We start from the raw sequence: 21,942 nt of genomic DNA, 5'->3' as shown, positions 1-21,942 counted from the left end.
TTCTTAGGAGAAAAGGCAATTGAAAACTACCACAACAAAAGGAATGTTCTTGTTTGGTTAGTAACTTGTGCAAGCACTTCGGTGGCTTATGAGTACTTGAACTACATGTTCCAATGGCTCCTTTTTATTTGCAATGTCTATTATTTCTGTTTGAAATCCTTCTGGAAACCCAAGCACACATTTCTCCCTAACAGTGTCCAATGACTATAAGGAAGGTGAACAAATACACTTAATGAGTAAATGGTTAGGGTTGGCACTGGTCATGTGAATGGAGTCCAAATTAAGGTAATAACTGCCTGATATTCTGTAGTCGACAACAATTAACTACATGAATATAAAGAAGTTACAAGATGGGGAAAAGGCACAGAAGCCCCACATGCCCATAGTGCTCATAGATGCATATGCCAGCTTTAGTTCTCATCTGGTGTATTGTGAAAACACTATTTCCTGACCAATTGTAATAGCAAAACTGAATCAACAAAATCAAATGGGTTATACTACATAGTGTGTTTTAGCCTTCTGACTTTTGGTAACATGAGTAATTGTACATGAAGTCCTTCATTTGACACAGTCATTGAATTCTTCCTGTGTAGCGTGCATTGTGCATAATATCGCAATAGAGAAGACAGCTCTCCTATTATTTGTGAAACAAAATGCAATGTTCTGGCCATATGCCCTGGAAAAAGAGCCAGGACACCAGGCAGTGGTGACAAGGGGACGAGTGGGAGTACCCCATAGGGTTACTGATATCCCTAAGGCTTATTTTCCCCAGGATCTGACAGAAGTGACCTTGTGGTTGGCATATCTGATTCCCACACCCTGAGTGATTTCCCGGGAGTCTTAGGTAGGCTGTGCTGACACTCCCTCCCCAGATCATTCCCTGCTCTGAACTCTCAACTTGCTCTTCCAGATGCTGAGGTGCTTCACTCTAGGTGGATGAGCCATTCATAGCCTCTCTTCTAGACCATATTTATATCCTCAGGAAATTCACAGAATAGCATGGGCACCCCCACACACACATTTCTTTGCTTCTCTACAAAGCCATTACTGCTCAGGTGCTGAGTAAGTTTAGGTGCAGGATCATTCCTTCCCCTTTGCTCCTTGAAACTTGAGTCAATTTGAATCACTTCCCATCACCTCATTGTGCTTTACTGAGCAGGAGGAGCAGACACTTCCCAAACATTATCATCTGTCCCCTTCTCCCAGACATCCACTAGTTTTTAGTCTCCCAGTCCTCTGGGGGGTGCAAAAGTCTGGACTTTCACCTTCTTTGTATTACATCTCACCACAGAAATGGGATTTGGGTCATTTTAAAATATGAATAGTTTCTTTCAGATGAAACTACGTTTATGACAAGTAATTCTCTTTCAGTTAAGCTATAAGAAAGCAAGAAGGAAAGCATTGGGCAACTACTTTGTACACCACTGGGTCACACCTCTATGTTCTGTGTGAACCCTGTTAAAATTCGAGGTCCCTAACATTCCACATATATCTTCTGCAAGCTCCTGGAATTCAGAGCCTTCATTCCGTTCTCTGTCTTTCTTACTTAGAGGAATAACAAATTTCAAATCAGAAATGTTCTCTTTGCATTTTTTACAAGTATATAAGTAATCACAAAACCATACAAATTATTTGTTTTTATTACTATGCTTTAAAAATTTAAAATACTATATGGTGATGATTCAGGAAACAATGTTCATAGACAGGTTTTTATTTATTTATTTTTTTCCCATGAAGCAAATTGACTTGCTTCATGGTCTCCATGGTCTCATGGTCTCCATTCTTCCACATAAACTAATTATATCGTGTAAACTGTGACATGAGGCAAGACTCCCGGCTATTCAGTATTGTGCCCCTAACGTTCTCTTTGCAGAATAGGATGGTGTCATAGAAAAACTATCCTTTCCTGGAAGAGTACTGGGGTAGGAACACTCTTGTCTGTCAAATGTCCAACTCTTGGGGACCAAGGGTCCTCCTGTGGAAGAAAGGAAGTTGGCAGAGGAAGGGAAGGCAAGGTCAAACAGAGGAGAAATGGACTGGAATGAGACACATGGAAACTCTGATCAAAATCGGGCGCGTTCAGGGTGGTATGGCCGTAGGTAGACTCTGATCAAAATATCTATGAATGCACATGTCAATATATAAACATGAGGGTGTGTACGTATGCACACACTCGCACGTTTCTTATCTCTGTGCCCTGAAAATAAATGAAGCAAAGCTGTTAAAAGTAGTAGTTAACAACACCTAGCATTCTGATCTTGGTCCTTAATGCCATTCCCCACTACCAAGAACGAGAAATCATGGGGAAAACATCTGATTCCAGAGCTAAGGTAGGATCAAGATGGTTCAGAAAGAAAGGAAATGCTCCACTAAATGAAGGGACAGATCACAGGGATAGAAGAATGAACTTAAAGAGAAATGAACTTTAAAAGAACTTCACAGGTCAAATCTGGGACAATGTGACCACAAAATAATTAAGGATGATATGACTTATAAACCATGAAAAGGTAACAAAAATAGAAATATGGGTTCTTATAGTAAAAATTTGAAAATTTCTGCATCTTGAAATACCTGGTCAGAAGTGCTGATTATGAGATTGTGGGCTTGTTTTATCTAATTTTGTTTGTTAATAAGCAAGTTACTTATGTGTGATTAAGTAAAATAATAGTCATGAGAGAAAATGGAACACTAGAAAATAAAATTGAAATGAATCCTAAAAATAATTTTAAAGAACGAGAGTCAAGCAAGATTTTAAATTGCTAACTTAAATAACAACTATGTGATAAATTATCCATACCTGTCCTGCCTATTTGAATAATAAATGGAAATGTTCAAGTACTCTAATTGTATTTTCTCTCACAGGCAATGGTATATTGGTAGAGTGGAAAATTATTCAGATTAAGAATTTAGATTCAGGATCCCACTCTTTTCTAACATTACCTTAGTTTTAATACTTCTTGGCCATTTTCTTTAAGAATAAAATGAAATAAGTAATTCAATTAATAGAAGCTTTTACTTTATTTTTAAAATTCAGTGAGTCTAAATTTTCATTAATTTTTATATTTTATTTATTGATATCCATGTGGCTCTAAAATTGTACATTTTGCTATTTTTTTTCCTTGAACTAGAAAAGTTGCAAGTTTATTTGTTTTGCAGAAGTGAACCCTTTTATACTAATCAATGTGTTTTGTACACAGTGCAAGTTCCAGGGCCAGTAGAAAACCTGCAAGCTGTATCTACCTCACCTACCTCAATTTTTATTACCTGGGAACCCCCTGCCTATGCAAATGGTCCAGTCCAAGGTTACAGATTATTCTGCACTGAAGTGTCCACAGGGAAAGAACAGGTAGGTAAGGGCATAAGTCACACAGCCTGTCTACTGGGTGGCTCTCCAGCTAGAGAAGAAGGAGACCTGCAAGCTCCTGATACAGTTCACTGTTAAACATATTCATTGGATAGTGGATTAGTTCTAAAGTACTTGTTGTTGAAAACTTTAAGCAATTTAATTGAATTCTGTTGTGAAAAAGGCAAATAGACTGTAAGTTGAGGTTAAAAGAGATTGATGCTCATTTTGGGTTTGAATATGCAGTAGCCTGGGCCAATGTAGGTAACCACATTTGTGTGCACCCAGAGATAGTGTACTTTTCCTACTTATGGGAAGGAGGGAATGCATCTGGATATATATATATATATATATATATATATATATATATATATATATATATATCCTTAGACACATGGCTGTTAGGTTGTTGTTTTTTGTTTGTTTTTTATTTTTCAATTTTTTATTTGTTTTAACTAGTTCTACATTAAAGTAGAATGTATTTATGCACTTTGACATATCATACATAAATGGGGTATAATTTCTCATTTTTCTGATTGTGTATGCTATAGAAGCACATCAGTCATGCAGTCATGTATGTGCATAAGGTAATAATGGCTGTTGTTTGCATTCTTCCCTATCAGACTGTTTCTATCCTCACCATCACCCTCCTTCTTGCATTTTGTTTCTAATTTGATATTAACACAGATGCCTGAAAAGAGGCAGATTGGCTGTTAAGGTAAAGCTAGAGTAAATAAGTCTTTGAGAGTGACAAACAAAAGTCAGCAATTCTCTTTTGTGACATTCGTATGACTGTTGAGATATTTACTGCTAGACCATCACCTTCATGTGGAGAAGATACACAGACAAGTGGATAGCTAAATAGCAGAGTGGCCTCAGGATCTGTGTGTGCTCTGTTTTGTGAAGATTGCCAAGCATAAGGTGGTCTCCATGCTTCCACATAAACTGAATTTGCATTAATTTTTACTTCAAATCCTGAAACAGGGGGCTGGAGCTATATAGCACCTGCCTAGTGAATCCCAGTATCACCAAAGAGAGAGAGAGAAAGAAAGAGAGAGAAAGTGACCAATCTGAAACAGTTTAGAGTTCAGGTCTAGTTCCAAGTTACATGATAGACAGCATTCAATAAGCTGCTCCTATGTAATCCTTCTTCTTCTTTTTTTAGCACCAGGGAATAGACCCATGGATATGGGGTGCTTAACCCCTGAACCATATCCTCAGACCTTTTTATTGATTGATTGATTGATTTTTAATTTTGAGACAAAGTCTTTCTAAGTTGCTTCGGGCCTAGCTAAATTGCTGTGGCTGGACTTGATTTTGCAATCCTCCTGTTTCAGTCAGCAGTCACTGGGATTACAGGGATGCACCACCAAGCGCAGATTCCATGCCAATTTTAACTATTATTTTTTTACTACCTCTTTGATTCAATGTTCTATATATTTTAGTCTTCAGTAATTCATTTCCCCAACCTATTTAAAAAAAATTCAAAAGCAATGTCACCCAAGGCAGATTGAGTGTGATATGGTCCTGGAGAACTAAATGAGGTGATCCTCTGGTGAGTGCTGGTCTGATCTCCCCAGCAACTTTCACCTTCAGTACCCCATTGACTGCAGCTGTGAAGTGACAACAGTTTCAGCCTACATCTCAGCATTTGGGGATATACAAACTGTGGCAAAGTATCTGAGAGTTTCAAGAGCTGTGGGTACATGTCAGCAAGCAATGGAGCAAATCTATGGATTCTTGGTGAATTATTCCATTTGAAGTGGGAACCAGTCTCCGTTCCCAGGGCTCTACAGCCACCTTCTGCTCATCAGGGATTTGGTGTGGGTGGAATAACTGTTACCATTCAATGCACTGGGTGGTATTAAACAAATTGGAACTTAATGGCTACAAATAGAGCATAGTGCTATTTTTATAAGGAGTCTATAGAGCAGTGTGGGCTCAGTGGGGGAGTGTGTGTCACAGGTAAGGTTTTACAACTCATTGTAGGCTAGAATAAATGTACTTTAGTGAGCAGGAGTCTAATGTCCATTTCAGTGATTGCACAAAAAGGCTACCCTTCCTGCTTTAATGCATCTCCTTAATAACAGTTTTGACGTTTTATGTCTCCAGAATATAGAAGTCGATGGGCTATCTTATAAACTGGAAGGCCTGAAAAAATTCACGGAATATACTCTTCGATTCTTAGCTTATAATCGCTATGGACCAGGAGTATCTACTGAGGATATCACAGTGGTTACACTTTCAGATGGTAAGTGATAAAGAGTGAAATTTCATTCACACATTTGCTATAATAATGAAATACTATTGGCATGTATGTCATAGATTCCATTTTCTAGGCTTCCTGACTAAAGATTTGCGGAATATTTTAACACAAATTAGAAAATTTTGTGAACTCACTTATGCTATTATCAAACTTAAACCTTCTGTCCAGGTATGTACTCTGAGTCAGGATATATTAATAGGTCCTTCTAAAGGTGTGACAGTTGCCTAAGAGCTCAAATAATTTTTGTGCATGTTTTTATTTCTATAAATGCTCTAATGCAAGCTCATTTGTGAGTGGACTAATTTGGCATGCTTCTGTTATTCCTCATTCTAAAGGGCACAGATGATTTAAAGTACAATCAGTACCCCTAAATAGCTCTTAATTTAAAAATATAAGGAATTAGCCCAAAATATCAACCATTAAATGTATAAATAGTAAACATGAAAATGTATATTTTAATTTTACTTTTTCTGATGAATGAAAGATTAGACTTTCTTAATGCTATAAAACAGAGGAAGGAATCCTGGTCAAGAGAATAGATTTGATTAAGCAGTGGCATGGAAAACTAGAGAACTAGGGATAATGAAAGTTGGAAAAATCTAATAAAAAAGTGAAAGTAAAGTACAGCAGAACATGTGGTATGAGGCCAGTGGAGACTCAGGTAGGTTCAGAAATGTAGAGATGACCCCCATGAATCTAAAAAAAAAGATAAGAAGCTAGCTCTTTTCTGCAATAATTACCCTTTTAGTTTACTTCTGTAAATATTGATATTTTTTAAAAATCACTATAGCTTGTGACTCTTTGAACAATCTATCATTCTTGAATCTGGCAAAGTATCTGGGTGGACATTGCACAGGGTATCAGTGGAACAGCAAAAGACATGCTCGTGATAAAGGACAGTGCAGAGAGAACACAGGAATGATGCTCATTTTCAATTTCAATTTTAAAATGTGCTTTATATGTAAGGCCACTTCAGTATCATTTTAATGTAATTCTTCTGCCCATCCATCTGATTCTGTTATTGGAGACAGAAAAGAATATTGGCAGAATAAATTATTTCACAACTTATAATTATAAAAATAAAAGAAAAACAAATGAAAATGAATATTTTACATAATTTATGTAGATTTTATTCACACTCTGAACTGTAATGCTGCAGCCTTATTCTCCACTTTGGTTTAAATGTCATAAGTGAGAAAGATAGATTGTTAATCATTAGTCTAAGAATTAGCTTCTGGAAGTGTGCAGTGGTTGAGAGTTAGAAAATGTCTGTCAGTAAAACAAAAGCATTTTATGACCCTAACCCCAATAAAAATCACTGTAGAAAAGACACTAAATTGCCTCTACCCGATGCATTTGATAGAAGAAAGCCAGGACTCTGTGGTCCCCTTGGCAAGGGCACCTTGACCTCCTTCACATGTATTTCTACAGTCAACTCCTCCCTTCTAATTTCCAATCTAAATCTGCACTCCTGGCTTCCATGGGCTCATTACCTAGTTCCCTTCTATCCACTTCTATCTAATGTTTTCTCTTTTGTCTTGAAGCTGTTCTTGCTGAGGTCACACACCACATTTTGATGTCTTCAGTCACCTTTAATAGTCATCTGCTTCCCAGTCCCAGTCATAGGGAAACTTCTTTGACTTTTTGTATGTTCTAACAGGTAAATGTTGTGAAAATTAGATTGGCTAATCCATGCAAGCACCTAAAACAATGCCTGACATACATGCAAGCTTTTAATAATACTTATCTATACCCGTAGATATTTGCTTTTTACATTAAATGCTTCTAAATACAAAAGAGGTATTATATTCATTTCTGCCTTCTTCCTGACTCAGTAAATATTGGTTGGATAAATTAGACAGGTTCATCCAAACTATACAAATGTGTGTGTAAAAAATTAATCTTGGGACTTCCCAGTTGTGGGGTTAATTTAATAAATGACTGTGCTTAAATGCATCTGCATTGTAAAGAGCATCATATATCTTATTGCATTAGAGGAATCCTTACCATAAAATTTACATCAGGGAAGAGAACAATGTAAAAAACACAAAATTAAGTGTAATTTATTTTCTGAATTAATTATCCCAATGGTTTCCCAGTTCTGCTAAGATGCTTGTAAATATTTTTATCCAGATGAGCCATCATTTCTAATTTAGCTCTGCTTTAATTGTTTTTCTGAGTAGAAACATAATTTTCATTCAGATTCCTCCATCTAGTGTACCATTGGTTTACAATGACCCACTTCTTCAAACCATTGGGATTATTTAACACGAGATCATATCTAATTTTGCAAATTTTCTTTTTGTCTTCCCAAAACAGTTTTTCTTGAACTACGTGATATAGTAAGGTCACTAATATGTTTTATAAATGAAGTAACAGGAATTTCCACGCCATCTTGTTCTGTGTCTGAAAGCAGAAGGACCCTATTAAATAGGCAACCACCTATAAAAATCTGCTTATTATTGCCATCACTGTTAACACTAATGTTTATTGAGTAGTTGCTAAGAGCAAGGCCCTGATCTAAGCACTTTGCCTTAACCTTTAGCCTGACAATACTATAATTTTCCCTACTTTACAGTTGACAAAACCAAGTAAAAAAGGGAGCAAAGCTGGTAAGCAAGGCCATATAAAATAATGAGTAAGAGGCAGGGGACAACTTGGAGACAAATTTCTATCATTCTGTGATAAATGTTTTATATTAGGATCTTAAAGAAAAACTTGTAAGTATATATGAGTTATTTTGACCCATAAACTGTGTGCATGTGACAGCAGGTGTTTGCTGAGGGGAGGAATTGAAGTGACTATGGTGATGGAGGCTCACTTACAAATGTGGGAATTTGATCTGCCTTACAGACTGCCTCACCAACATGTGTATAAACCAACAAGGTCCACCATGTTGGGAGGCCTCCAGACCCACCTCTGATTGACCTTAATAGACCCAGTGTCAATGACAAGTCACATGGCATTTTGAAGACAAAAAATATTCTTTCCCTTTTGCCTCATGAAACAGCAAGACATTGTGGGAAACAAATAATGAAAATCCCTGATAGATGCATATCCCACTTACTTCCACCAATATTCCAACCCAATTTCTTGCATGGGTTTATCTCTAAATAGTATAGAAACTGATAGTGAGAAGGAGGAAGGAGATGAGTAAGGATCGGTAACCAAACTTACTATAGAAAAAATTCTTTAATTACCCTGACCTTGTAAGAATAGCTAGTGTGAATCAGTGGAAAGTAAGAGAAGTTTATACCACAGAAAACTAAAATACAACATTGCTACTATTATGAAAACATTTAGGATTTTATTAAATTGGCTTTTAATTTGTAATACAGGAATTACTCTTGATGTTTCTACAATTGTGGTAGTTACAAAATGAAGATGAACATATTTACATTTTGTCTTCGTGTATTCTTGGCCTACTGGAAATAGGTAGTTAAATACCATTTATAAATTTTAAATGATATATGAGGGTAAAATATATGATAGATAGTATAGTACCCAGAACAAAACACAAAATAAATCTACCTTTTCCTTCCTCCAAAATTCAATCAGCTGTGATAAATTCAGTTAGCATTACTGAAATTGTTTTGATAACATTAAATTGGTCAGCAAATGAGTGTAATATGATTAGCAACATGAAACATGACATGTAAATATGACAATATACATTAAATTTAAACAATAAATATTTCCATGTTTAAGAACTGATTGCTTAGTATTAATATTTAATATTAGTATTGATTAGTATTTAGTACTATATTAGTATTTCCAAATTTTGTTTTAAAGATAATATTTTAGAATTTTGTAAAGTTATATAGAGCATATTGTACCCCAATGTTTTACCTCAGTTTAAATGATAAAATTGTAACTTATACCTTAAATATAGTTTTTACAATTAATTAAATATTTTTAATATTAATAATAAAATTGCAGTTTATACCTTGATTTAATAAAAGACAATTGCAAGACCTGGTGACTAAAACCTGAGTATGAAAGAGCTTTTATCATGAGCATATAAGCTGTCTGTTAATTAATTTACTCAATCAACAACTAAACTGAATGTGCATACTGAATGACATACATGAAAACTCTCAGTACTTCACACAGCATCAAAATAGACAAAAAGCCTTGTCCCTCTGGTAGTTACATTCTGTACTTAATTTAAAAAAATGTGAAATAAAAATAAATTCTGAAATATTTCCTAAATTAGGAATGTTTATGAAAGAGGAATTGTTGATTTAATTCATAAAAATCAAGCCCCAGGTGAGTATTTATTCAGTGGTTACCATCTTTGTTCGGCACTAAGACAGGTTCAAAATTAATACACACTAAATTATTGCAATTTCCACTGTGTCCAGAAAGTTCCAGGAACCAATATTTAAGTAAATATTTATTTCCTAATTCAATTCAGTAAATATTAATTGAAACGTCAGTTCAGAGGATATAAAGATTAATCAGATAAATAACATGCTGTGATGGTGACTAATTTTGTTACCTTCTGGAAAGTAAAATCTGAGTAGGGCATAAATAGATTGAGTGTAAAATAAAAGAAACATTTAGGAAAAAAAACAGATATTGTCTAAGTTAAAATAAGGGGAAACATGATAAGAAATGGATCTAAGGTCTTGAAAATGTCCAGGAATATTTAATTTTTATTATATCACCATTTTGTCACCAAAAAGGATAGGGGCTACTTATTATATAGATTAATACATGTAAAGAATTTATTGAATACTGTTTCTATTTCTTTTGTGGGACAGGAGGGTTTTTTGTTTTATGTATGATTCATCCCAGACAGCTAGAAAATAGTCCCTGACCTCTAACAGCTATTCATTGAATGTTTGTCTTTGAATTATTTGCATGATAGAATATTTACTTTTTGGTATAGTAAATATTTCTTACAGGTATTAAAATAGACCCGTATATGTTCTTCTTTCTTCCATAAAGAAGTGGGTACATCAAAAGAAACATCCAGAGAAAATGAACTGCTCTTTTGTTGATGGAATTGACAGGGTTAATGCTACTTGGTAGGCTGCTTGCATGGATGACACACAGGTTTCATTATAAACAGAAAAAAAAAACCTGTGAAAGTATTTCTTCTTTACACTTTTAAGATAAGAGATAATAAACATTGCATTAAAGGGATTAAGCAACCTGGGTGACCATTAGAATGATATATTTCATCATAACGCCATGCAGATCCTGAAATGTGCAGTCTCTTAAACCTTTAATACCACTCTAGGAAATCTCCTGTGTGTTTCCATTGGTTTCTCTAGGAAGGTTATTATAAGAAAGCTGTAATTAAATGTCAGTATTTGGTATCACAGCAGGTGCTCTTTTGCCTAACAGTTTTGGGGGCTCCCTAGATGGATAACTAACTGGCCCACCAACCGAGAAAGCATATACAAATAAGGTTATTTCTCATCTCTTCACGAAAATTTTTGAAAGACCACCTGCCTTAACCTACCTCATTATAATTATGAACTGTGAGAAAGATATACTTCCTCTTTTCACCAGAGAGTTGGAGTTTCTCTTCCAAGACTTTGGCAGTAACCATCCTACTTGTTTGATTCCTTTCAGTGCCAAGTGCCCCACCTCAGAACGTCTCCCTGGAAGTGGTCAACTCAAGGGTAAGTCAGCCAAAAGCTCACTGATTCCCTACCTGTTTTTTATGTATAACCTCTGCTAACCCAGCCATCCTGTGAGTACAGGGTGGTGAAGGAATGTTCTGGAACAACAGACAGTGCAGATTTATCCTATATGCTCTTCACCACACTTGAATAAACTGGATTTACTTCTGATACATTTGATTTTATAGATGTTATAGTGGTTAAGGGTATCTCAACAAGAGACAAGGACGTCTCTTCTATTATAATCACTATAGTAGACAAATACCTAGCAGAGTACTAAATGGGGCAAATTAAAGAACTGGGGCAAGAAAAGACTTCGGTCCTTAACAGCTTAATCAGAATTGAATTATTTCATGATGGTCTCTGTCCTCCCTCGTAAATATAGACATCAAAGGTCATTCTTGAGGTGCAGTGAGACTATATTTATAAAGCAATGCTACCCAGTCATCACTAGTTTCCTTGTCTGAAAAGTGGCTTTGACTTTCAAACAAGCTTGAATTTGGCTAAGTATTGCCAAAGATACATAGGCTAATGCAGAAAAAAATTTCCATATTTCAAGCGTGACTCAGGGTTGAAAATATGCCAGAGCCACCTAAGAGGGTAGAACTGATCTGATGAGATGTCATCATGACCAGGCTGTGTGTAGAACTTTTAGAAAGCTTTTCAATTCCTAGGGACCTCATTGTACTCACCTCTTTAATAAGAGGATTGGTCTAAATTGTTTCTCCTGGAGATATCAGGGAAATTATGAGTCTTAGGGAAAGACATACGCTTGGCTTTCACACTCCATTTTCTTTTTCCCCTTTTTTAAACTGCGTGTGGTTCTAGTAGAGCATCCAGCATCACTACACCTGTTTCTGTGCTCAAATAGCATGGTGTCAATGCCTTCCTTATTGTCCTATCATGAGAAAGTGGTGACATAACATATGCAAAGAATTTAATATTGTATTGGTAGTGAAGTGTTCATTCCATGAGCACTTCCTTGTCATATTTTGCAAAAATCTACGATGAAGCTATATTTTGTGGCTGAGATCAGATTTGTCTATGCCACATGAATTTATTATCTTTTAGAGTTAATTAAATGTCTCTGAAATTGTTATCTTCATATTTTAACCACTGTATTAGATAGATAAGAAACAGTGAGACAAATACACAATTAGAATGAAGAAAATAACTGAATCCAGGGAGGAAAAAATAAGAAATAAAACCCCAAATTAACATATTTGTAAAAAAAAAAGACACTTCTTGCAAGAACATTAAATCTTTTACAGATATGCTGTTCAACTTAATAGATTGCCAGTGCAGAGCCAAGTAGATTTTACGATTATCATATGTTGAATGAAAATTTGAAAATATATTGTAGTTTCTCTTGTTTAAAGATCCATTATTATGAGAATGTTTCATGCACACTTTTCCTCCAGGGCAGAACATAGAAATAGATACATAAGCAATTTTATGTTTGTGTGCTCATGTCCTTTACAAGTGTACTTCTGCAAAGGGTGAATATTTTCTTCTGAACTGTGAATAAGGTATTATCAAATGACTGTGGATGCTGACTATATTTGAATATGAATTTACTATCTTCCTAAAGAGAGAATTCCTGGATTGCAAAATTGACTTTTTCAACATAATTTTATATATGTATATTTGTATATACACACAAATATTACAACTCACTTTTTTCTATAATATGCACTGTTTGCAACAACCCCATGTGGCTGCATCGTCTTCTATCCTCCTGTAGTTGATTTCTCAAGCACTGCATTGCTAGAAAAAAAATCACTTTTCATTCACCTTTCAGAAGGAATACAGTAGGCTTTAGAAAGTCTCTTACTCTGTCTCCCTTTCTTCTTCCCTCTGTTATCTTATTTCCTAGATTCTAAGGAATTAGGAATTATTAACTCTTTTTCTTTGAGATTTTCAAGAGGATAGAAATTGAATAATCAAAACACTGTATTTTACATTCACAGTATGTTGATTCCAGGAAAGCCAAAAATAGTACTATATTTTGATATTCTTTTGTTCAAAATAAAAGTTATCAAATACATAATGCTTACCTTTGAATACTACCATTTCAAAGAACAAGTTATATTGTAAAAGAAATATCATATACTTGAGTAAGTATTATGAATTTTTAGATTAACAGAATTATAACTTTTTACATTTTTTTAACTTGGGAATTTCCTTTAAGATAAAAAGATAAGAGTCACATTTTGAAAATTTATTCTAAGACATATTTGCAATTCTAAGGAAAAATGCTCATTTTATTGATGGTCATTGAAGAATTTTGGTACTACAAATATTTTTGAAGAAAAAGGACTGATATTTCTGTACATAGAACCAAATTGTCATTTTGAAGTATAAAATGATGATTTATACATATTCATTATTTATGGACATCAGTAAGGGAATTGGCCTGAGAAATCCATATCTGGAAAATTCAGAGAGATTCTCACACATGTAGATAAACGAACTGAAGGGAATTCTCTTAGCCTTTCAACCCAATATAGTGAGTTCCATTGACAAAGTTGAAATAATAGAACATTGTGCAGGTTAATTGTGGCCACACATTTTGTTTAGCAATAATAAGTTAAATATATTAGATTTCAAGTAGCAATGGATTATGATGAGATATTTATTTCTCACAGTAAAATTTCTTTACAAGAAGTAACATCTTCACAGGGGAAGATAATAATTCAGAAATCCATACTTTTAAATGTGACTGCTGTATTAGGACACATTTTTGAAATAAAAATAGTTTTCTTGAATTTACTTTGAAATCAATTATTTGAACAAATAAATATCCAAATTTAATTATTTTATAGAAGACAAGCTTATAGAAGGGAAAGAGCTAATGTGGGCACCCATCTACTTTTCTGTGTTCCATTTGAAAAGTTCTAGGAATAAGAACATTTAGAGTATGCTAGGACTCAAGATACTTGGCATCTTTAGCTAGATCTTTTGAGACTCTAGAAATCAAGTATGTCTCAGTTTTATTTATTCATTCAACTTTTACTCCATACCTACTATATATCATGTGTAAATCTCTTGATACAAACCATACCTAGCCTTCACGGAACTCAGAATTTAATAGGAAAACATGAGAGAATATTCATTTTCACCTAACCACACTTAATCTGTTGTAACAATTCAAAGTTTATCGTATTTCCTCACTGATCACAGGGGTTGAGAGAGAATCCCAAAATTTGTATAGCTCCAAACATCTGTGGCTATATAATTATGCCTTTTTGGAATCATTATAACTTTCTATCATTATATCTTTGTAGACTGAGAGAAATCAGCAGAAATAAATTGATTAGGGTTTATAGGGCTTAACTCACAAGTTCAGATATTGACTGGGCACTAGGAAGTGACTTCAGGGAATGAAAAGTTAATTATCCCACCCATCAAAAAAACCTATTGAATCATGGCACATGCATCATTGAACACTTAAGAATTTAAATCTAAAAATCTAAACAATGCAGAACTGTGGATTCCTCCCATTATATCACCTCACACTTGTCTATTGTTGAAATCTTTATTCTTAAACACCAGGTTTACCTATATGAATGTCTTTCTGTTACATTCCTAAAACCTGGTCCCCATTTATTCCCTCATAATTCAATAGTGTACATGATGCCTTGGTGTAATAAGTTCCTGGGGTGTTCTTGCAACTTAAATTGCCTCACTTCCCCCACATTTCAGTAGAACTTGGCATGCTTTAAAAGCTTGAAAATGTGTTTTGAGTTCATTTAATTCCCTTTACCCAGATACTACCCAAAGGTAGAATTAAAACAACAATTACCAACACTGCAAACAAACTGTAATTTTGGCCCCAGATATTTTAAGTCCCTGTATCTTGTAATAGCAGAGAGAAAATCTGATTGTTGTATTATTGGGTTACTGAAGAGAGAGGCCTGTTTCTGGAGAAATAGTGTGACATGATGAAGTTGAGCTGAGATCTCTGTCCCCTGCCATTAGGGTAATGACACCTCTTAGAAACACAAGTCCGTAGCCAGGTGGATTCTAAGTGAGTCACTTGCTCTGGATTCCCAGTTGGGGCTGAGAAGATGGGGAGAAACGAGTGGAATGAGAAACAAACCATCAACTTGAGTTACAATATTAATTTGCAAGTCCTCTGTGTTTTTGCTTTGCGTTTGTGTTTTTCTCTTAGAAACTGGGTTGTCTGTTGGTTGTGCAAAAGGAGTTGAATTCACTTTCCTCTCTGTTGCATCTCAACCATCTGGAAACATGCTTTTTACAAAGGTCTTCTGGGTCTCTTTCACTAGTCTCAACATGCTTCCTGTGAGTGCTGGTCTCTGTTATGTTGGACAGGGGCATTGTCTCAGGTAGCTCACGGAGAGAAAAACCTCTTCTTTTGTTTCTTTTTGAACTATTCTAAGTCCTTCATAAAATCGATTTTGACCACTGACTTTCTGCCAAAGCTCCAAATCCTTGCTCATAAATGGAGTGAATTTCTGAAATGGAATTAATGTAGAACAAGGGGACATATAGGAGCCCTCAGTGATTGATTTCACTAAAGGATAAATTAGAAACCAGCATCTGCTTACCGATGGACAGTTTAAATGCACTAATGATGAGGCTCACACAAATGAGGCTGATATCTGTACTCAGTCATAATATGCAAAGCTTTTCTGTTGAATGTAGGATGTGGCCTAGTTATCAATCAATTTTATCCACATAGATATAGATCTTCTGCATTTATTTTAATTATTGATTCTTTCATTTATTTGTCATGTGACTATTCTTTTTTTTATTTTTATTTTTATTTTTTTTATTTATTTTTTTTTATTGTGGGTTGTTCAAAACATTACAAATTTCTTGACATATCATATTCCACACTTTGATTCAAGTGGGTTATGAACTATTCTTTTAACATAGATAATGACCGAAAGTTTGAGAGGCGGTGTGGAAGTAGGAGTATAATTGTAAGAAAGGCAATATTTCCTGATAGTTCTTACTGTCTATTCTTTATTTGTCAAAAAATTGTGGAATAAAGCAGCCTATAAATTTTTTTTTGTTACTTAACATCAGACAACATGTAATAAATCTTGAGGTTTTCTGAAGTCTAAAACTGAGCTATAATTTGGGTAGAATCCATCTTTGTATATTGGCTCTCCTACTTCCTTCTTTACTTCTTTCTTTCTTTAGTTTTGGTCCCTGGGATTGAATCCAGGGGCACTTAATCACTGAGCCACACATCCTCAGCCTTTTTATTATTATTATTATTATTATTTTTTATTTTGAGACAGAGTCTCGCTAAATTTCTTAGGGCCTTGTTAAATTGCGCAAGCTGGCTTTGAAGGTGTGTGCCACCACTCCTGGTCTACTTCTTTCTTTAATTGATATTTTGTTAATTGTAGTAAAATATACTTAGCACAAAGTTTATCATTTTTATCATTTCTTCATGATTAGACGGATTAAGCACATGCTCTACCACTGAATTACATCCACAGCCCTATCTCATCCATTTAAAATCTACAGGTAGTCACCTGAGCAACATTCACACTGTTTGTTACACAACCTTCATCACCTTCCACCTGCATAACTTCTCTCATCTTCCCACATTGAAGCCCAATACCTATCGACTATCACTTCCCTTGCCTCCCCTGACCTAGTCCCTGGCAGCCCCCATTCTACTTTCAGCATTCTGATTTCCTTGATAAAGGAGGGAGCAGACTAGTTCATGGAATATTTCTTTTATTTTCTTTCATTATAATTGAGAAATAAAGCACTTTAAGGGTTTTTCAGATCCTTACTCATAGGGAAAGAAAATTAATGAGTCATCATGGTCAGAAATACAGGCAGATGGCTTAATGGTTTCAGAAGAAACTCCTCACTTCCCGTTATTGAAGGTGCTTCCAGAATATTTCTGTTTCAAAGTTCTACCATTATGAATTATTTTTAGAAAACCAACTGATTTAACTGTCATATTTAATAGTAAGAAAAGACAGCTGTCTGTATGGCATTATTCTGGAGTAATATTAAAAGCATAGTTTTTTGTCACAAGTATCATTTTCTTATCTAATCTAATCACAGTTTAATCCAGATCTCCTAAACCACAGCTAAATTAATTCTTTGACTTTATTTTTTTGAAGTTGTAAAAACAAAACAAACTTTTATTCAGTGAAAATACAGTCAGTTTATAAACAATGAATGGGAAGGAATGGTAGCAAAGTTAAAAAAGAAAAAAATAAACATTGTTTAATTTATATAAATACAGCTTGCAAAGTTAATGCATTGTGTAAGTAAGTTGACTAAAAGAATATTCTGGAAATTCGAAACCTGTTTTATATCACAGTCTCATACATTTTCTTAGAGCAGTTATTACTAAAATCTGTTCCAGAGAATATTTGTCTCAAGATACCTTCTCAAGGAATGAGGTTGCTTTGGTTTAAACAATTGGGAGAAATATAGGAGATACTGAAGACAATGAGAAGTATTTGTTTAACTCAGCTTTTCTGAAATTACTTTTTCTACAAAAACTTTAGAGATCAAATATTATCTTTACAACTTTTTCAAAGTTAATTATTTTAATGACATCATATAACTTCCAAACAAAAACAGTGTATCCCATATGTTGAACAACATCATCCTCCCTAAAAGTACATTATCATATGAATTAATTTAAAAATAAATATGGATTTAGTGAAAATGAAAAGAAAAAATTAGAATTATGAAGAGTTAGAATAGAAACAAATCAAGGAATAAATTTTTATAAAGCGCCTACAGGCATAACTGTAGAGTAGGGAGTTAAAACTCCTTTGGTAACTATAAGATTTGAACAGGCTAGAGACATGATTAAATTTCCATGCCAATGTTAACTATTGAGTAATATAAATCGGACTTAGAAAAAGACTTTCTAGAATCTTCTCATCTTTCATATTTCAAATACTTAAAATACATCAGGTTTTTGCTGTTTTATATTTTGAGGGTGCTGTATTTTGCTCTTTCCAAATTTATTATCATCATTGCTATTTAGTCTACCTTCACAAAGGATTTTGAAAAAGAGATTAAAATATGTGATAGAATATCTTTCTCTTTTGAGCTCTAGTCTGGCTTTAATATCACCTTGTAATTTATACTTCATCACACACATTTCTAATGGCTCCATTTCTGGTTAGCTCTGAAGGCAAAGCTTACTTTAGCCTTTCCATGAAGTTTAATGAGATTTCCTTCAAGTCATACATTTTTGAAAAGTGGTAGGTTTAATAATGGGCTTAAATTAAATGAACCTGGGTCTAGTGATAAGGTCTCTGATTTTAATTTAGCTCATGGAGGTTGGCCTTATAGTTGGAATGGTTGATTAGTTAGGAAACATGAATGGGTTCAGTCCTACCAGCAGGCAACAGCAGTGGCTTATTATGTGATTTGATTTTAGAGATGTTGAAATATTCACTGCTGTGTAAAAAAAAAAAAATTACTAGTGTTACTTCAAGTATTGTTTATATTAGAAACCTGTTAAGATGCCAGTATTTTACCTGAAAGATTTAACACATTGTAATCATCATTCTTCATATATGAAATGAGCACCTGATCATAATTATAATAACTGCAGCAGCTAACTTTTTTCAGCAGGTATTCTGGGCCTGGAAATGTGTTAAATAATTAAAGCACTATTTAATTTACTCTTTAAAACAATTCTGTATGTATTACTTATTAAACTAATTATTAGAATACCAACTTTGAGATGCCCTTATTGCTAGAAAAGCTTATATCAAAGGCAATACAACATCCTTCTTTCTTCAGGCTTACTTACATTCTAGTACAGGGAAATAGACTAATAAACAAATAAATGAAAAATTCGCAGATGAAAGTGATGGATTTTGTGAAGAAGGAAGCACAGAAATGTGACATGGAATTGCTTTGAGTATCTCTTTTAAATCAGATTGTCAGGGAAGGGCTTTTTAAGGAGATGACACTGAAGCTGAGTTATGAGAGGAGGCCAGCATCGTGCATGCTTAGGGAAGGCATGACGTGTCAGCTAATTACTGGCACTAAAGCTGGGGAGAGAGAATTCATTTTTGCATGATTTGGGGACCTAAAGAGACAGTATGAATAGATTGCTTGGTTGGGGCCAGATCATGTGAGGCTTTTTAGGGCATGGGAGAAGCTGGGATTTCATTCTGTAGATGGCCAAAAGGGTTTCAAAGGGGGCGTGATCTGATTCACTGTTTTAAGGACTGCACTGCCTACTGTGAGGAAATCTATCCAGAGGTGGAACAGACTGAAGGGGGGAGACCAACTGGGAGACAACTGAGTGTTGCATAGAAGATGATTGTGGCAGGAATCCAGGAGTCAGAAGAAGAGATTGAAAGAGAAAAATCAGGATACATTTCCAGTAAAGCACATCGCAGGAAAGGCACATCAAGACAGTGACTAGGCTTTTGGCTATCAAAATTGGTGGATTGTGGAGTTGCTTCAAGAGACAAAGATGAGTAAGAATAAATTACTTTAGATGGGACCATTAGTTTTTGAACATTTTGAATTTGAGATAGCTGTTAGATATAAAATTAGGAATGTCAATCATGTAGGTCATTGGGTATATGAGACTAGAGTTCTGATGACAGGTCATGCCAGGAGGAGTCATTTAGGAGTCACTTCAAGAGAGAAAATAGAAATATGATTGCAACTGGGGACATGTCACATTTAGAAATGGACATTTGAGGAGAAGCAAGAATAGGGTGAGTAGGGATGGTCTCACAGATGCCCAGGATAGAAGAGTGTTTCTAAAAGACAGGAGCTGTTACTTCTGTCATGTGCTATTGACAGATACAGGGGAATGATGACAGCAAAATGGCCACTGTGAGAATGGGATTGAAAACAGAGAGAGCATCAAGGGTCTGAACTGAGGGACTGTCAATGTTTGCAGACATTTTGCTCTAAAGTACAGTGAAGAAAATGGATAGGAACTTTAGGAGATAGTAGGCTTTGGGAAATTTTTTTTAAAGTTTTTTTTTGAATATGTGAGATATTGCAACTTTTAGAAAAAATACCATAAAGAAAGAAAATATTGCAGTTCAGAAAAGAGAGTGGATAATTGCAAAGATATAATCCTACTAGTGGACCAAAAGGCCCATGATCCAGAGAAGAAACTGGATCAGACAGGTCCATCTTGCTAAGACAAGCAAAGGCAGAGAAAGCAGGTGTGGATGCAGATATGCTAGTCTCTTTGGAGCTGTGAAGACAAGCAGTATAAGTAAAGGTCATAGCTGGGTGCAGTACCCCACACCTGTAATCCCAGTTGCTTGGGAGGCTGAGGCAGGAGGATCACGAGTTCAAAGCCAGCCTCAACAAAAGTGAGGCACTAAGAAACTCAGTAAGACACTGTGTCTAAATAAAATACAAAACAGGGCTGGGGATGTGGCTCAGTGGTCAAGTGCCTCTGAGTTCAGTCCTGGTACCAAAAAAAGAAGAAGGAGAAGGAGAAGAAGAAGAAGGAGAGAAAAGACAAAAATGCTATCTTCAGAATGTGAAGACTCAGAAGAGAGTATTTTAAGGGTTCAAAGACAAAGACAAGAAAAAAAGATAGGAAACAGTTATCTCACATGTTAGAATAAAAATAATATATATGCAGTTATGATTGTTGACCATTTAAGATTTGTTGTTATAAAAATGTCAGATTATAGTAAACCTAAATATAAGTGTATTTTAAGATAAAGTTTTTTTAGTAACTAACCTGAGTCTGACCTATATATCTATCTAATATAACTAATCTAATCCATATATATAAAAATATATATTTTTCAATATAACTTGAGATTGAAATCAACTTATTTATTATGTCGTTCTTTCACAAAGAAAAATGATTTTTTTCAATGATGTTCAGTGCATTACTCAGTCTACCTGAAAACTCTATGAAATTGATACAATCTAAGCACCATTGTGTGTTTCCCATTTTGGAGAAAGTCCTCTCCAGAGTGAGTACAAATGGATTTTCAAAATATGTTGAAAAATATGCTTTAGTGGGTAAAAAACATTTAAGAAAAATTCATATTTTAGAAAATTAACAATATCATATTACCTATCTAATCTTAATTCAGCTAGAATATATTAATGTGTCTTCAAATAATTTTGTCTTAAAGAGTAAAATTATCATTTCTATTTTTTTTTGTAGTAGCTAAAGGTCCTCTTATTAAACATTTCTCGTCTTTCAGAGAAATCTGTTTAACAGACCCTTTTGTGTTTTAACTGAGATACAGTAGCTATTAACAGATAGTTATCTATTTTATTTTTACATAAATTAAGATGGAGAGACACATACAAGAGATTTCTGTATGAATAAATGCCTCATATTGGCTTAAATAAAACCGATCTCTTCTGAAATATGAAGTAGGGCGTATATTTTATCTTTTATGCATCAATGATTCTTATTGCAAAATGTGTGTGTGTGTGTATGTATAAAATACAATGTGTCCATAGCTATAGTAGCAATGCATGTTTCTTCAGAGATATCTATATTTCAGCATTTCCAAATGTGCTTTTTTATGTCAAAGGAAGAGAAACATTTTTGTGTTTATTTAGAGGCCAATACAGAAAATCCCCTTCATGAAATCAAATATAATATCACTTAAAAGAAACATTGCTAGTTGAAAAATAGCCAGATGCTCTCTTAACTTGGAAGTTTTATTAGAGAAAAGTCAGTGAAGCATTTAAAGATTATTTCTGTTAACCAT

General features: G+C 34.6%; 1 protein-coding gene across 3 annotated transcripts in view; it reads left to right on the top strand.

Annotated features, from left to right (window-relative positions):
- The window catches only part of Dcc (DCC netrin 1 receptor), a 1,055,962-nt gene that overhangs the window by 769,922 nt on the left and 264,098 nt on the right, over positions 1–21,942 (top strand). For all 3 annotated transcript variants that reach the window (XM_048806205.1, XM_048806204.1, XM_015482370.2), the window contains exons 10-12: positions 3,198–3,346; positions 5,456–5,594; positions 11,196–11,245. In XM_048806205.1, coding sequence (XP_048662162.1) covers positions 3,198–3,346; positions 5,456–5,594; positions 11,196–11,245 — 338 coding nt within the window. The remainder of the gene's footprint in view (positions 1–3,197; positions 3,347–5,455; positions 5,595–11,195; positions 11,246–21,942) is intronic.

This window comes from Marmota marmota, unplaced genomic scaffold, assembly GCF_001458135.2.
Source record: "Marmota marmota marmota unplaced genomic scaffold, marMar, whole genome shotgun sequence".
NCBI classification, from domain to species: Eukaryota; Metazoa; Chordata; class Mammalia; order Rodentia; family Sciuridae; genus Marmota; species Marmota marmota.
This window is presented reverse-complemented; position numbering and strand designations above follow the sequence as displayed.